Below are 17664 nucleotides of genomic sequence, written 5' to 3' on the forward strand. Positions count from 1 at the left end.
AATTGATCTTGTAGAATCCTATGGTACTCAAACAACTTCAAAGTGTCCATACGATGGCTTGCCGAGAGCGCTGGTACGACAACCTGGCTGCCTGTGTGCTAGGTCTAAAAAGGACGCAAGCTCGCTCTGCTGCCGAGGAGTCTCCAGAGCAGGAACTTGTAGAGGCTCTGGAACAGAAGTATGACGCCCTGAAGGACAAACTACTGACAGAAGCGCTGATGAAGCAGATGGGAGACGCCGAGTGGGCGGCGCTATCCGAGAGGGAGAGACAAGCCAAGCTACTGAAGCTTAAGCTGCAGGAGAGGAAGCTGAGACAGGAGGGAAAATTAGACGAGGCTTCCAGGTCAGAGGGCTATCTTGTGTAGCTTGCTTAAGACTAACCTAGAAGGAGAATGGGCGTGTAAGTACTTCCACGTCCTTGGCTTTCTCGCCCTAAGTTTCGTGTTTTCCCGCACTTTCCGCTGGTTAAGCGTGTTCCCGCGCTTGCTTCTCTGGTTACACATTTTTTTTCCGCGCTTGTCACAGGTTTTGTGTTTTCCTGCGCTTGCTACGGGTATTTTTCCCGCGCTCTCCAAGGGTAACGTATTTTCCCGCGCCTGCCACGGATGACATGTATTCCAGCGCTTGCATAGGTTTCACGTTTTCGGTTCCATGTCTTCCCGGGCTTGCCACGGATATGATGTTTTCATGCGTCTAGCATAAATTACATGTTTTCCAGCGCTAACCATGGGCTATCTACGTTACTTCGTATCGAATACTTTTGTGGTTGCTTAAGTTTTGGTTTTACCAGCGCCGTGAGAATTCCTCTGTAATCCTGAACTTTATCATTCCATCAACAGGCTACTTGGCGAGGGAATGAAACATGACGCGGCCTTGCGAGCTCTAATGGGCGAGTCCAAAGCGCAACAAAAACAGCGCTTGCAGGAACGACTCGAGCAGCTCCGCAAGTTAAAACAACAAGGAGGCGAAGTGGACGAAGGGCAGATGGCTGCCCTGGAACAGGTGGAGGCTGAAGGCGTTGATACAGTGGATGCTGAAGTCTTAAATCAACTGATCGAGGAAACCATCACTGATACGGAAGAAGTCACAACGAGCACGCTACTGAATGATTTATCAGTAAGGCAAACTTTTTCTTCTCTTGCATCCGCCTTCCCCCACCCCCACTCACCTCTCTACCACATTTTGTTCCACCCCACTTCCCTTTGTTCCTTGTCTCTTTCTCTCTCTCTTTTCCCTATGTCTCGTTTTCATATTTCTATTCCTCCGTTTTCGTCTTCTCCCTTCTCCCCCCTTTCGTCTTTCTCTTTTCCCCTTTTCAGATCCCCTCTCTCATTTTTTTTTATTTTCTTATATTCTTCGCCCCGTTTCCTTGCCGCAATTTTCCCTTCCCTCCTTTTCACTTTGTCTCTTTCCCCTTTCTTTTCTTCCCCCTTTCTCCCATCGCCCTCTCCGTTCCCTAGCATTCTCCTCCCCTATTCCTCCATTGTAACGCCCGCCCCTAACCTCACAATCTTCTCCAAGTCATCTCTCACCATGATAACTCTCTTTTCACTTTCAGTCCCAATTTGAAGAAGAAAAAGAAGCTCTCCTCAGAGCCCTACGTGACCAAGACGAGAGATTCGGTAACGAGAGGAAACGACAGTTGGAACTTGCGAAACTGAGACGAGAACAGCGAAGACTAAAACAGGAAGACAACTTTGATACCGCGGCCATTTTGCTTGGCTTAGCCAAACAAGAACGGGCCGCTAAGGAAGCGAGGCAAGTTACCTCCGTCAAAGAAATGTTTCATAATCAGTTAAAGTTTACTTTGTGTGTTGTAAATCCGATTTGAAAGTAAACGTTATTTACGAGCATTTTCGACACACAAATCATGTGCATGTGCTGTAGAATCTCTCTTTGCGGACACCACGTTATAACGGACAATTCATTTGGTCTCAGAGAAACCGTAGTTAATATAAAAAAGTCCCCGCGTTTATTGCACAGACTCTTCTAAATCTCGATACGCAGTTCTGTCCAAACAGTTTCGACTGTACTTTTACCCTTATTCATCTTGGTTTGTTTCCAATAAATTGACTGTTAACATGGTGTTTTAGATTAGTCAGTGCAAGAAGCTACACCCAGCGGGAGTAAAACTAAGCCTCTTTCGGATACTAGTCAATCTATCTGCCACTTGACCTACATGAGACTTCAAATTTGTAAATTGATGGCTGTAATGTCAAATAGGTTACATGTGAACTTTGTGGCGCGTGATGATGAGAACACTGTTTTCCATTTCTTTGCAGCTATGAAAAGGACCGTGCTCGCCAAGAACAGTTAGCCCGTGAGCGTATTGCGGCCATGAAAGCTCGCAGAGCGGCCAAGAAGGAAAAATCCGAGGAAGAAGCTCAGAAGGAGCTTGAAGAGAAACTGCTGAAGGAACAGGAAGAAGATAACGAGGTTGACAAGAGGAACGCGCTGGATATGGAACAGGGAGGACTGGCACTACTACAGGAAGCTATTTTGAATGAAGTGGAGAAGAAGCACTCTTCAGAACAGGAGGTACGTTTCTGGGGTGTGGGAGGGGTGGGCTTACTTTGATGTAGAAATGCGTTCTGGGCGGAAACGTATCAGGGTTGAGCCCTGGGGTGGGCCCAGACTTTTTAGCCAGATGGGTCCAGGAGTCCTGTGGACGCGCCCAGTTTTTGAAGAAAATTTTTCTCATGTTACTTCATAAATTGTTCATTTGAGTAGTCCCTACAGCAAACTTTGGACGTCCACTTTACATGTAAATATCCTGGCTAAAAGCAAGGAACTTTTTTAGCCTAGGTTTGTTGGGGAGTATTTCCGAGATAGGGAAGGCTTGAGGGGTCTTAGGCGAGGGAGCTTCAAATAAATACCTTGTGCCCAGCCGTCAAATAAAAGTTTAACTCTCAAAAATGAAAGTCAGAATCACAAACAAGAAGTCTACAGTCGTTAAATTGAGATCAGAGATATGAAGCGCAAAACGTACTCTGCACTCTGAGTTTACAAAAAGGGAAAATTTTATATGTATCAGAAAGACCTAAATTTTTTATGGTTACTTCGATTACTGTGACTCATTCTCTCTTCAAGACTGAACAACATGTAACTTCTCCTTATAATATCAATACAAAGTCAAACAGGCAAATAATGGGAATAACAAATCTCATCAACTAGCGTTATTGTCTTGATGAACACACCAATTCTCAGAACCAACACTGATTTGATGTATGAAAAGATATAAGGAGAATTTATATTTTCATCTGTTTCTGCAGGCACTCACAGATTTGCTGGCGAACGCTGAAGCGGATCAGGAAGCTCTGGCCGCGGCGAGGTACTTAAGCGAAAGTGAACGACAAAACAGAGTGGATGATATAGCTACCGAGAGGAAAGCCTGGAGAATGGACGCGGTCAGGGACGCCATGCAAGCGATACCTGATGATCTACAAACAGAGGTTACTTGAAATCTTTTTTGTTTACTGATAACTTAGGGTTTGCCTCCAACGCAAAGGGTATTTTGGCTTGTTCACTAAAAAAATGCTCCGTTTTCAAAATGTCTTCCGTCCACAGTAAAACGCAAAGCCGGCGTTGTCAAATTCCTCCGGTTAAATAGAGCTGCATTTTCAAATTTTTCCGGCTTAGTGTGTAGGGGGGCCTTAGTCGACTTGAAAACGGAGCAAACATTTCAAGTCTGGTTTTGATTTTGTTGAAATGCGCAAAACTTGAGCAGTAACCAGAAGGGGAAACACTTGTTTACGTCTTGGTAAACTAGCCATGTAACAAGTATGAAAACCTCGTAAAATTTTCATCAATATTAGCTCGTAATTTGGTGGGTAAAACAAAATCAGTTCAAATCCTGCCGAAGTCAAATATTTTTTTGGTTTACGTCGCGTGGACTCATTTCTTTGCGGTACCCTGAAGTTCTACAGGAACTTTTGTGTTATTGGCTAGCTCTTCAATTTACCTGCACATAATTTCTCCCATGGTTACATTTTTTTTTGGTTCGAATAAATTCCACAGGAAGAGAAGAAGTTGAACGCAACTCGCATCGCCGAAAGCCGAGCGAAGCACATGAAACTGCTCTCAGATGCGCTGGTTCTTCAGATAGAGATGAAGCGAGCCCAGCTACTATCAAACGGGGTTGACGAAGACAAACTCCAAGAAGAAATCTCTGTACTTCTAATGGCTGATCTACAGGAAAAACAAACGACAGAAAGCAATGCAGTGGGAAATGTTTTAAGCGACAAGGTCAGTCAAGTTGAAATGCGGCCCGCGCAAAAAAGGCGGGAAAATTCCGCACACGATTCCATATTTGGAAATGGACCGTTCTATTATATGCCTGGTTTGCTCACTCTGTAGTTGTGAGATATTTTTGACGATTCTAAATCCACTTTAATCGTCGCCAATCTCATCCATCGTTGCCCGATTGTAGCTTGTTATTAGGTCTTTGGTGTTTTTCTTCCTCATAAAATCATTGTTTTACTATTCTTTTTACTTGAAGATTATTTTGTACATAAAATGACATCGCTTTTAGACACAGAGTTCGCCAATTCTGTTTGGTTTCACAGGACGAGACTGTGTTGGCGCGTGTCAGAGCAGACCAGCGCATGGCACGCCGGGAAGGATGGATGGACAACTTGGCGGCCACTTTAATGGGTTCCCGTCCTATGAGAAAAAGAAGCTCTACTATGACGGTAAGATAACTATTAACTAACGAACATCGAAATTCTCCCTACCATTTCTCATTCATTTTATGGACTTCATGTAATACCCCTTGTACGCCCGCGTTTCCCTGTAGCTATTGTAGCTCATGGGTTCAACTGCCAGTTTTTTCCCACCCTCACGAGAACTGAATTTTTATCTTTTCTATTTCTTGTTTCTTGTTCGAGAGTAATACTTAGAAAGGACCCACATTAAGACATTATCTGTTGGTTGGTAATAAGGAGAAAATGATTGATGGTCATTTTTGAGAGACTTCATCGATAATTCAAGAACATACCCTCTTTTAACAGCCATCTTCCACGATGTCAAACCTGGCTGAAGGAGACGAAGAGGAAGTTCGGTTGGAGGAAGAACAAGAGACCAAGTTGGCAGAGATGGAAGCTGAGATGGAAAAAGAGAAAGAAGCTCGAAAGCTAGCAGGTGCCACGGATGAAGAAATACAGAAAGCACTGGAGTTGTTACAGAGACAACATGATGCCAAGAGAAAGGTAAAGCTCTCAGACTCAGGCTAAAAGTGTTCCGCGTTTGTCGCGGTTTTCAGTTGTTTTCCCGCCATAATATACACATACGCAACGTATCTCAGGCTCTCAGCTGTTTTCCCGTCAAAATTAATCCGCGTTCATCAAAGCTCTTAGGTTTTCCCGCCGTATTGTGCGAATTCGTCACAGAGTCCCGTCGATTTCCCGCTATAATGCGCGGTAACCGTCACAGCCTTCAGTTGTTTACCCGCTATGATTTGCTCCGTTCGTCGTCGTTTCCCACGGGAGTTGTCTTGGGATCAAAACTTTGTAGGACATACAATGCTCTCCTATGGCTTATCGCAATATGTGGAACATACCGAGTAAAACGAAATGATAGACACTTTTTCGCTTTTCTCGCCATCAAACTTTAACTCGTGAAAGCTTGACCATATTGCAGTGATTGAATGAATGAAAGAATGAAAGACTTCATTAAATCCACTTCCATCCGCAACATCATCTGTCATTCTTAGTTGCTAATAGCCTCCTGGCATTTTTTGAGGACTGTTCTATAAAAAAAACCGTTATTTGAGTTTTCCTACAGTCTAGTTGTGTTTTGAGCTTCTCAAAATTATGTCCGTTTTGACTATCTGTGTTTGTTTTCCTCAGGCGATGGCGGACGCTGTGGAAAGGCAGCGCCAAATGACGCGGCAGAGACTGGAAGCGAAGCGAAGGAAGCGAGAAGAACAACAATACGAGGAAGACATGGCTGCCTCTATTGTGACAATGGCGGAGAAACAATTTGCGCTCATCCGAGAGAAGACAATGCTGAGGAGGGAAGGACAAAAAGACACTGTGAGTGTGGAATGGCTATTGGAACAGGGAAATTCTCTAATGAATTAGTGGTGTTTTCCATTTCAATTTAGCAAAACAGAAAATCAAATCCACACTCCTTTCCTAAAAAAATTGCGGAAATGGCGAATACAAAAGCCTTGTCCGAAATAAATTTATATATTACCTAGAATTAAGCAGTTTATTCTTTGGTATTATTTATGTCAGTAGCTGAATATAATGTAAAGACAACTTGGAATGCCAAAACCATGGAACATCCATTGCGCTGTTCAAACTGTCCATAAATCCCAGAATTTGTTTATCTCGCGTTGTATTTGAAGTAGATGGGCAAGAAATGTAACAAGATGTACAACACACCGACCCAGCCGTTTTACTGTCTTGTTAACATTTCAAGCAGTATTCTCGTTGCCGTTACCATCGTAGTTTGCTTAAACTCTCCCTTATCAGAGTGAACAAAATTATTAGTTACACAGTTATCAATTGGTTAGTTAGTAGCGCTAGAAAACCGCTCTAATGCTTTTTGTTATTCTGTGACAGCTAAATGAACGATTGGCGCGTAGACGAGCGGAGCGAGAGAAGAAAAAAGCAGAGGAAGAAGAGGCTAGAAGAAAGCAAGAGGAGGAAGAGGAATCCAGAAGAAAAGCTGAACAAGAAGCGAAGAAGAGAGAGGAACCCAAGAAAGCTGAGGACTGGCCGTTACCGGTGCGGTGACTTTTCTTTACCGCTTAGGCTCTATGAGTAGCTCAAAATCACCACCGTATTCGTTATCGTGTTCATTGCCGTGTTTGTGTTTTTGTTCGTTATCGTATTCGTTTTCGTGCTCTTTAGCGTGCTTATCTTCGTGCTCCTTATTCTGACGAAATTCGTTATCGTGTTTATTGCCGTGCTAATCTTCGCGTTCCTTATGAGTGTTCTTATTCGTTATCGTTGTTTTCCCGTGTGTGTTCGTTATTGTGTTGGTGTCCGTTATCGACGGGCAGACATCTTAAGATTAAACAAATAAATATATAGTCACGGTCATCTGCACATTTTTTACGTACAGTATTACTCTTTGTGTTTTGTTTAGGGTGGCTTTGCTATGAAGCGAGAGAAGACTGTAATAGACGTGGAAGTGTCCGAGGAGAAACACAGAGAAATTGTTTCATCTTTGCTCCGCGAACACACCAATGTTGGAATGAAGTTTGAACGCGAGAGAACTCGACAAGAGGAAATGGTAAGTCCAATTAACTTAGCCCCACTTTGCAGCACTGTTAGTCGTGTTAGTCTATTAGTCGTTGGGAAAAAAAAAGCGATAGCGGAAACGCGCCGCGAAAATTACAGTTGCAGCAACTCTTTGAAATGAAACACTACATCTGATAAAATCCTGTGTTTGGTTTTACCTTTCCAAGGCTTTCTGATAAAATTAAATAAGCGAACAAAGATATTTTTTGTTTTCAGCCAGTCATTTGTAATCCACGGGCGAAATGGGTTTTGCAGTTGCAAGTTTTCATGTTTTTTTTTCTTTCCAATTTCTAACCTTTCCTTCCTGTTTAGTTGCGAGCCCGTAAAGAACGGAAAAAGAACAAAATTGAACAAAAGCAGGAAGAAGTGGCGACTATTCTGGGCCTGGGAGAAAGACAGAAGACATTTGTGGAGCAACAGAAGAAAGTAAGTTTTTAATTACTACATTCTTTCCTTTGTCTCTTGGCAAGAAAACTTTCGTTCTGTTTTTTTTTTGAGTTCTTGATTTTTTTTAATTATTGATTTGTGTTTAACTCTCACCATTACAAATCCATTTGGTTATGGCCTCCGCATTCCTATCCCGTTTTATTTCTCGCCATTCTGTCTCTTTTTCTCTTCGTCTGTTATTCTTACTCAAAATTCCTTTTTCTTGACTTCGCTAACGCTGTCTGACGTCTTTATCCTTCACGAGGTTAAATGTCTTTTCCTATATTTTCCTATAGGAAGAGCGCGAGCGTCAAATCACGATGGTTCGTGAGCGAATCGCGCGTGTTCGCTATGAGCGCACGATGACAATGCGAGAACCGAAGGACGAGAAAGCCCAGGGATTCGAGAGTCTTCTGACAGAAGAGGAGAAGGCGGGACTCAGTGAAGAGGAAAAAATGAAACGAATAGCTGCAAAAATGGAAGAGAAATTCAAGAGTGAACAGCGCCGGGCGTCAACAGTTGCAGCGGTAAGTAGTTAAATACGCTTCGGCGCAGATATGTTGCGCCAAAACCCCTCACTCCTTCTCCCTCGGGAAGTCAGGTAATATCTGCTGTAGCGCTTGTAGGAATCTCTTGTTTTTAAGGGCGTAAAATATTGTAGTGTTCACCTTAGGATCCAACCAACATTAATTAGAAGTGAGAGGGAGGAAAAATTGTCAGAATGCATAAATTTGCGCTAATTAATAACTGAGCGCTGCTGTCCAAATTAGATCGTCCGAGATACGGTACCTTATTAGGTAATGTCCGATATGGATAACAAGAAGACACGTGCTACAAACTCAGACAACATTGTAATTTTGATTGACAGCTAGCTCCTCCGGGCCAATCTCTGAGTGCCAGCTCAGCCGAGGCCTCGGAAGACGAAAACGCTCATGCGGAACGCTCGTCCCAGATCCTGGACGAAAAGAGCCGACAAAAGAAACTGAAAGAACGTATGGCCTCGCGCAAGAGGGAAAGACGGAGATCTGTCGCACCACCCCCCTCAGACGACGCTGGGGCCACGGGTGGGGCTGATTAATACAGGACCTGGTCGTAATGCCTGGATCGGCCCCTCCGGTGGCAAGACCACGACGCACCAGAAGACAACATATTTATTTGTAGGATTATTTATTGTTTTTAAGCCTAGTGTAAGCATGCCAAGAATGAACATTCGTCTGAATAGTTTTGTAAATAGCTTTTTTTTTCAGTTAAAAAAGTTTAGAGACATCCGTTAAGCAAAATTCGTATATTCAATTTCGTATTGGCCGCTTTTGAAAGGATAAAAGCGTTGTAGACTGAGGCCCAGTCCACATTACGCAGAAGAAATTTCAAAACGTTGCTTTATTTCTACGGTAGGCCTACCGTCCACACTAACCCGTCACCAAACGGAGCTTTTCCAAATCGCTCTTCAAACCGGAGGAATGTGAAAACGCCGGTTTTGCGTTTTAGCGTGGGGGAAAAAACATTTTGAAAACGGAGCTATTCGGAAACGATTACATCACGATGATGTGATTTTAGTGACCGAGTTTTCTTCGAGCACGAATTCAAAATGAGCGATGATTGCTGCGTTTTCAAATTTCTCTGGCATAGTGTGGACGCCGGGGGCTTAAGGGTCTGGATGGTGTTTATTTGACAGCTGAGAACTGGCTTAAACTGTAACTGTCAGCTGACACGTGGAGTAACTTTGGAAAGTTGTTATAAAAGCACTTAAGAGGTGACACAAACTTACAGAACACAAATCGTAAAATGTTTCTTGTTTTCAGACAGCATTTTTTGTGATATTTATGGTGTTGAAAATGACGGAATTATTTTTGTAGTAAACGCAATAAGCATGATTTTCTTATTAAAAGCAATTACTGTCATTGTCTTGTTGGGGTCGTTTTGTTATGGTCGCGCGTCTCTGTTATTAGGCCCAAGACTGCGTTGAGGAAGTTATTATTAACCACTTTGTGTTAGTGACACGAGGGGTCAGGGAAGTGGCATTTCCCTACTTCACAACGCCCCCTCCGCCAACTTCGCCAATCCCAAAATCACTGTTCGATTAAATCTATAATCAAGAGATTGTTCGCACACCACCGGGTGAAGGAGTGGGCCTCTTACGGACTGTTTTGTGACCGTGTATACTTTAGAATCCCGTGAGCTAAGGACGTAAACGAATTCGGTTCGATCAAGTGACAATATTAAGTTCGATGATATTCGGTTGACAAGTTGTAATCGAGATTTTATTCTATCTTAAAAAGATTACTATGTTAGTTGTTTGGGAACAGGCGAAAGGACAGCTGAAAGGAAATCCTACGACCTCTGTAACACCGGTCGGATGCTCTAACCACTGAGGGACAAGAACTTAGTTGTTAATCTAGGTTCTTATACGAAGTATCCCACACTAACAAGATCCGTGGGACACTATAAGAATCTACAATCTTGGACAGAATAAAAATAGAAATTATACCCCCATCCCTCCCCCCAAAATCAATGATGAATTTCGCGCGCGAAACAAAACGTGCCATTTTCCCACTCTTGAAATGAGACGGGGGGGGGGGGGGGAGAGGTGGTCTTAATTTCTCATTTGAATTGTCCAAGGATGTAGATAGACAACTTAGAGTGCCAGTGGTTAAAGCGTCCGACTGGTATCACGGAGGTCGTAGGTTCGATTCCCACCAAGTAATCTGATTTTCTTTGCAGTTGTCCTCTCGCCCGTTGCCAAGCAACGAGCGTTTCATACTTCTCACGGGTTCAGTACACCATTCTTGGCCGCCATTAACAAGAAAAAGTTATTGTTTTCACAGAGATGTTTTGTATTGATTCCCTGATCATACCTAATTGTTGTAAAATATTGTCCCCAACAGTATAGTTGTAACGTGTGCCCCCAGTGAGGTTGTGCGGACGCACCGACATCTAGCGAGGTACAAGAGGAGTGAGAGGACTTGAATAAAAATTGTGAACTTTGCGAAGCACAGCGTGGAGCTATTTGCATCCGCAACACAGGGTACAGCCGTGGGATCCCCTCTTGCCATGTTATCCCCCCTCCTTGGGTGGGGCCCCTGGGAGCCGCAAAAACGTAATACCATCTGAGGAAATAGTAAGTGAATAGTTGTTTTGGTTACAAAACCAACTCCATCTAGATCTTTAGTTCCTGGGACACTGTCGATTGTCACGGCTGTCGTAAGAAGCAAGCCTGGAAAGTAACGTGCCACCGCTGAAGGAGGCAATTCTGGGCCGGGAGGTCATTCTGATAATAATGCCTTGTGATATGTGTGGCTAACCTTTTTATGTTACATGTATTTCATTTAAACCCGAGTGAGGCCATATGTTCCTGCTGCAGTTATTTTTCTTGCTCAGGGAGAATACATTGTGTCCGGACGTTTCGAACTCATCGATTGAGATCAGTGATCCAACAATCGAACTCTCACAAAAAAAATGTTGAGCAATCGAACGCTCGATCCATTGAGTTCGATCGGGTTCGATTAACTCGATAAGGTTCGCTTTAGTACGATTTGAGGCTGGCTGTTCAAATATTTGGTGGCATTTGGGGTGACTTTCAGATTCAAGTTCGATTGCGTTTGATTGCGCTAGCTTGGGTTCGATTAGTTCGGAAGTCGAACGCAAGGGAGCTCTCTCACACAGTTTCTGGTTCGATTGTGTTCGATTGCCGACCTGATCAAACCCAGTCGTTTGATTACGTTCGATTAGGTTCGGTTAAGTTCGATTACCGAGCATTTCGTATCGTCAGGAGAAGGAAAAGTCTGCACCCACAAGGTTTGCCAGCGATATACATTTTCAGTCGGTGGCTGTTTTTCTGTCAAGAGCGGTTCTTTCTAGTTCCAAATTTCTGATGCTAAACGGTAAACCTGTATAATAGTGGACTACCAAAGAACGAGTCAATGTCCTTACTAGAAAGTTCTTTATTAAAATGGCTAAATTACTTTACCAAACGTACTGGTCTTAAGTTTATTAGAGCAGTGAAATTACGCGCTGTACGGCCAAACAATGTTCAACTAAATTATGCTCTCTGGCTTTCATGAGCACGGATAAAAAAGTTGAAAATGCTAAAATTTTCAGTTTCAGAGAGCTCTGAAAGCTTTTGACTCTAAAATAAGGATCGAGGCAGAACTGTTAACTGATCAAAGACTGATGGAAGGAGTTGAAGTTAATTATGCTTACGAAACTAGTGGAATTTTTTCAGCACAGCACGATTCCAGTATTCCACTGAAATAATCAAATATCAAATTTGACTGACTAAACCTACCAAGTTCATGCTTTTCAGAGCAACGTGGAAGACCATGCAGGTGAAAGTTTATATCTGGATTGAGTTAACACTACAGTCGTATCACCAAAAAATGTTCCTATTGCGACTTTATCCGGTCTTGCTCTGCTGTTTTGAAAGTGTTCTAATCATATAAAGGACACTGAATCTAAGTAACTGCGAAATATAATAGTCAAAATAATGCTTAAATTGACAAATCAGAGTGCATGTGCACAGTCAATCAATCAATCAATCAATCAATCAATCAATAACTAATGATCCATGACTAATGCCTCAGTGTACTTGCACACTACCAGTACACCTTTCTGATTGCTTCATTGCAAAACTCCTGTTTTGCTTCTTAACAATGAGATCGCTTTGTTTAGTAATTGTTGCTTTCACACCTGTCTACGGTCAAAATTAAAAGAAAAACACCGAATCAGAAAAAATTCAATCATGCCTAACTCACTCTCCAGTTGCTTTGCAAAGAGAGTCAGTTTTTCTTTTCCTGGCAATGTTGACACGCTTTGCAGCCAACAGTCAAACCAGCGGCAATCATTTGGGCCATGGCATCACACGTCACGGGTATTGCTGGTGTGGCACTATGTGAAATGCCAACCTCATTGAGAACCACTTGGCACGAGCCACAAGGTTTCACTGGGACATTGTATACCCCTTTAACGCCTTTCATTTGTGCATATGCCTGCACTTTTATTTTACTGTTCTTTGCAAACAGCTGATCACCGGTTTTTTGCCGAAAATAACGTGTGTTATTCACAGCAACCTGCTCAGCGCAGTTGCCATGCCCGACACCACGGACTTCCTCTGGGATGGAATCTAAGACTCTGCTTTGCTTGCTGCCTAAAGTATCTTGCAGTTTAGCTCTTTTAGGTCCCCTCACAGATGAGGTACCATATGCATTGCCTTTCGCATCTTGGGTCACGGATGTTTTGGCTGGACGAGTTTTTCTACTGCAATTTTTAAGTGACTCTTGAATGTCGATTCTTGCGGCTTCATTAGCAGCTTTAACGTCTGCCTTCTTGCCGGCGTCTTTTGGACTCCACACATCTGAAAATTCGCTGTTTCGTTTTGCTTTCCCTCCTTCAAATGAGAAGCTGTTTCGTCGTTCTGTTGTGGAAGAATGTTGAGGGAAAAACTCCGCTTCAGAGGAGGTCGATAAAGACTCTGAGTTTGCTCTTGCTCTCTTGGGCCTGTTGGCTTGCGCTTTAGCCTTTGAGGCAGCCCTCTTAGCAGCAATCCCATCGCTTACTCCTCCAACAACACCTCCAAACAAACCATTACCAACAATCGCACCAGCATCGTCTACTTTCCCTTTATCTATAACCTGCACCAGAGCTGTTGAGGCGGCCCCCGTCGCTCCACCAACTGTCGTCCCAGTAGCAACAGAAGCGGCGACACCATAGGGAGCTGCTAGCCCCCCAGTGGCTGCAGTGGCTGCTATCCCGGCAGCTGAAACACCAAACCTGAGTGCAGCCTTACCACAACCTTTTGCAAACTTTTTAGCTTCCTCATCGTCGCCAGCAATTTTTGCTCCAAGTGCTGCTATCCCGCCACCAATTAAACTGCTTTCTGCATATGTCTCCCACCTTTTTTCTGCAGATTTGGTGTCTCCTCCACCTATCACATCTCCCAGGGACTCTCCACAAACAGCAAGCTCATGAAAAACGGGAACGTCACGCAGGAGCCCTCCTCCAAGCACCATCTTACCAGTTGCGCGACCCATACCTTTCAAGTACTCTTCTGCTTTATCCGGATTACCTTTGCATACTTCTGCAACACTGGCAACATAAGATCCAACAAAACTTTCTTGAGCGTATGCCTGCCATCTTTCTCGAGCTTTCTCTGGGTGCCCAGTAATGGCATCACCAAGTGATAAAAAACTGGTTCCCACTTCATGGACAACTGGAACGTTTCCCATTTTACACTGTTTCTTTGTGTTTTTGCAAACTAAAGGACAAAGAGGAAGAGAAGAAAAAACAAGCATTACTTACAGATCCCCTTTTTGAAAAAAAATATTTGACAATTATCGGACGACGTTGAGCAGAAATGTCGTGATTGTCAGAGCCGATCAATTATTTGCCGACGCAGAAGACTGAGGCAAATATTTGATCTACAAGACACTGACAAATCAGAATATTTTGGGATAACCGAGTTGAGTGATTATTTTATTATTCGATCGCCAAGTTTGTTTTTCTTAACTATTTTAGGCAAAAAGCTCCGGTCACATGTCTGGCCGACCTCAGGGCGAACAAGAGTGAACAAAGCGTTCTCATAATTTTACTACGACCCTGAAAACCGGCGTGAAAGGCGCTAGAGATAAAAGAGTCGTGGGCTTTCCGCCATTCGCGCTCCACGCTCTCCCACGAGCGTACGTCTCGCTCGGTTGATTTTCCCCTTCACTTTGGCATAAAATTTCACCAGAGGCGCGAGAGGATAACGCGTTTCAGTCTCGATCGATATTATCGTTTTAGGTAAATGAGATTCACCACACAGTTGCTGGAAATACATTGATGCGACATGTGAGTTTTGTTTTAATAGTGATCATGTTAATTTATTTCGAGTGTCAACTGTCTTCTGTTGTCACATCTGAATATGAAAGGTCAGCAAGAGGGTTTTCCCCCTTTCACTTTCACATCTTCGCCGTCGCTTCAGTGACGAATATTTTTTACAGCACCGACGCAAGTAAAGACATAAAAATAAATACCTTTCCTACTTAACTGATAAGAGCAATAAAGACATTAAAAGAAAGTCACACTTGTTAAAAGCGGAAGTCGTAGTCTACGTTGGAAAACCTTTTCAACACACTTTCATCGAACGTTTTCTTGGAAAGACATGTTTTCTCCAATATCCTCGCATGGGCGGTGACGCATGGCAAAAAAACCTTCAAGGAAGTGGATTATCAGGACGAATGCCCCCAATCGATTTTCACAAATCACAATTCAATTTATTGCCTCTATTACAGGCCTGTCGACTGCCTGATTTCTTCGTTTGTAGTTCATGCTCGTCTAATTTACTTACAGTAAATATGAACAATATACAACAAGGTATCGCGTCTGTATTATTTGGAACGGTGTAAACATGAACGCTGTACTTAAAAATCACGTCAACACTAGACCACATTAAAAAAGCATACTGTATTTCGAAAGAGACTCTTCACGTCTTCACTGAGGACAATCGATTTTGATCGCCTCGAGATCATATATCAAAAAACCACGAGCAAGAAGAATCTTACCTCCTCTTTAAAGTCGAACGACCAACAGTCTGCAGATACTGATTCGATGATTCGAATAAACGAAAATTGATAAGGTAAAAAAAAAACCCACGTGATGTAAATCAACAACCAATCAGATGTCTAGAAGTTCCTTTTGCGTGTCCCCACAGGTCATGTAATTGAATTTGTTTTCTCGTGATGTGTCTGCTTGAATGGTAATATTCCATGAACGACAAAACTACAGCTCCCATTGCTCAAGTCAAACTTAACTTTGCAATAGAATGTGTCCATTCAAATAAAAACCACCGACCATGATTATACCGTTTCCTCCGTTACAAATAGCTGAATCATGGTGGGCAGGGGTTAGTTGAACTCTGAAGACTGTTTTCCTCCCTCAAGTGAAACCAACATTGAATTTCTAGATAAACAGGTTTAATGCTATACAACGCTAACCCTATCCAATCCCGCGAAGACACTCTATCCTAAGCGGGTTCATCCACACAACTTTTAGGCGTGTAGATAGAAGCTAAGTAGAAAATATTCAACCCTGTCTTATTTCATTGATAAGGGAAGCAAAGACATAAAGACAAAGCAGTAAGTACTGTAAGAGAAAAACTGTAATCGTTATAGGATAACTTTATCAACATGCCACTGCTTATTCCTGGAAAGACATGTTGATATCGTGGTGGTCTCAGGAAATGTAACACCAGTAGAACATTTAAACAAAGGTTTTAAGAGCGCGTCCGCGTAAGAACCACTCACTGAAGTTTCGATAGAAAACAGATCGATTTCCTTTATATTTTCTGTACAAGACAAGCAACATATACAATGTACAAAAATGGTGTCTATTTGGGCTGATTCGCTTCTTTTTTTCTTTCAAGAATGGTTTTTTAAAGCCACCTCAAAAAGCACATAAAACTGAAAATTAAAACACAAGATTTCTTTCCATGAAGTCCTTTTTCCTATCTTTAGCGTTGAACGTTGAAAAAAGATTATTTATGTTTTGGGCTTTTGATAGGATTTACCTGAATAATTACTGTAGCGGTTTCTCTCGAGCCCACCCATTTATGCGACATGTGAGTTTTGTCTTAACACTGGTGGTCAAGTATTAACTGTCTTCTGTTGTCACATCTGAATATGAAAGGTCAGCAGGGGGTTTTCCCCCTTTCACTTTCACATCTTCGCCCACGCTCCAGTGGCGAATATTTTTACAGCACCGAAGCAAGTAAAGACATAAAAATAAATACCTTTCCTACTTAACTGATAAGAGCAACAAGGACATTAAAAGAAAGTCATACTTGTTAAAAGCGGAAGTCGTAGTCTACGTTGGAAAACCTCTTCAACACGCTTTCATCGAACGTTTTCTTGGAAAGACATGTTTTCTCCAATATCCTCGCATGGCCGGTGACGCATGGCAAAAAAACCTTCAAGGAAGTGGATCATCAGGACGAATGCCCACAATCGATTTTCACAATTCACAATTCAATTCATTGCTTCCACTACAGGCCTGTCGACTGCTTGATTTCTTCTTCGTTTGTAGTCAGTTCATGTTCATGCAATTTACTGAGGGCAAATATGAACAATACACAACAAGGTATCGGGTCTGTATTATTTGGAACGGTGTAATCATCAATGCTGTACTTAAAAATCACGTCAACACTAGACCGCATTAAAAAAGCATACTGTATTTCGAAAGAGACCCTTCACGTCTTACCGAGGACAATCGATTTTGATGGCCTCGAGATCATAAATCAAAAAACCACGAGCAAAAAGAATCTTACCTTCCCTTTAAAGTCGAACGACCAACAGTCTGGAGATACTGATTCGATGATTCGAATAAACGAAAATTGATAAGGTAAACAAAAACCCACGTGATGTAAATCAACAACCAATCAGATGTCTAGAAGTTCCTTTTGCGTGTCCTAACACGTTATGTAACTGAATTTGTTTTCTCGTGATGTGTACGAGTTAATTGTGTCTGCTTGAATGGTAATATTCCATGAACGACAAAACTACAGCTCCCATTGCTTCGATTGCTCGACTCAAACTTTTGCAACATAATGTGTCCATTCAAATGAAAACCACTGACCATGAACGCTTTATTTTGAATTTTTTTTAGAATTTTTTTTAAAGCCACCTCAAAAAGCACATACCGAAAATTAAAACACAAGATTCCGTTTTCAAATTTCTCAGGCCTAGTATGGATGGGGCCTAAGGGTCTGAATGGTGTTTATCTGACAACTGAGAATTGGCTTAAACTTTAACTGTCAGCTGACACGTGGAGTAACTTTGGAAAGTTGTTATAAAAGCACTTAAGAGGTGACACAAACTTACAGAACACAAATCGTAAAATGTTTCTTGCTCATTTCAGACAGCACTTTTTGTGATATTTATGGTGTTAAAAATGACGGAATTATTTTTGTGGTATGCGCAATAAGTATGATTTTCTATTAAAAACAATTACTGTCAGTCTC

General features: G+C 42.4%; 2 protein-coding genes across 5 annotated transcripts in view; one reads left to right on the plus strand and one right to left on the minus strand.

Moving 5' to 3' along the window:
- LOC110039640 (uncharacterized) overlaps window positions 1-9577 on the plus strand; it is a 28264-nt gene extending 18687 nt beyond the window's left edge. For both annotated transcript variants that reach the window (XM_089281589.1, XM_020744769.2), the window contains 14 exons: window positions 15-343; window positions 840-1116; window positions 1559-1758; window positions 2283-2538; window positions 3273-3452; window positions 4018-4245; window positions 4566-4691; window positions 5010-5207; window positions 5847-6032; window positions 6567-6731; window positions 7096-7242; window positions 7563-7676; window positions 7973-8203; window positions 8545-9577. In XM_089281589.1, the coding sequence (XP_089137715.1) occupies window positions 15-343; window positions 840-1116; window positions 1559-1758; window positions 2283-2538; window positions 3273-3452; window positions 4018-4245; window positions 4566-4691; window positions 5010-5207; window positions 5847-6032; window positions 6567-6731; window positions 7096-7242; window positions 7563-7676; window positions 7973-8203; window positions 8545-8754 (2847 nt within the window). In that variant the 3' untranslated portion in view covers window positions 8755-9577. The remainder of the gene's footprint in view (window positions 1-14; window positions 344-839; window positions 1117-1558; window positions 1759-2282; window positions 2539-3272; window positions 3453-4017; window positions 4246-4565; window positions 4692-5009; window positions 5208-5846; window positions 6033-6566; window positions 6732-7095; window positions 7243-7562; window positions 7677-7972; window positions 8204-8544) is intronic.
- A 2022-nt stretch (window positions 9578-11599) lies between these two features.
- Window positions 11600-17024, minus strand: LOC110039690 (uncharacterized). 3 transcript variants are annotated; one of them, XM_020744829.2, is made up of 2 exons: window positions 16972-17024; window positions 11600-13926 (listed from the first exon to the last, which is right to left on the minus strand). In XM_020744829.2, exon 2 carries the CDS (start codon window positions 13895-13897, stop codon window positions 12452-12454), a length of 1446 nt encoding a protein of 481 aa, XP_020600488.1. In that variant the 5' UTR covers window positions 13898-13926; window positions 16972-17024; the 3' UTR covers window positions 11600-12451. The 3 variants fall into 3 exon arrangements, with proteins under 3 accessions (XP_020600488.1, XP_020600486.1, XP_020600485.1); XM_020744827.2 differs by lacking the exon at window positions 16972-17024 and adding an exon at window positions 15212-15630; XM_020744826.2 differs by lacking the exon at window positions 16972-17024 and adding an exon at window positions 14735-15184.
- Window positions 17025-17664: the final 640 nt, after the last annotated feature.

This window comes from Orbicella faveolata, unplaced genomic scaffold (genome assembly GCF_042242905.1).
Source record: "Orbicella faveolata isolate gen_17 unplaced genomic scaffold, um_ofav_v1 contig_48, whole genome shotgun sequence".
Classification (NCBI taxonomy): Eukaryota; Metazoa; Cnidaria; class Anthozoa; order Scleractinia; family Merulinidae; genus Orbicella; species Orbicella faveolata.

Bases quoted from the DNA above. Each gene is read 5' to 3' on its own strand.
- LOC110039690 (XM_020744829.2), bottom strand. From the start codon at position 13,897: ATGGGAAACGTTCCAGTTGTCCATGAAGTGGGAACCAGTTTTTTATCA.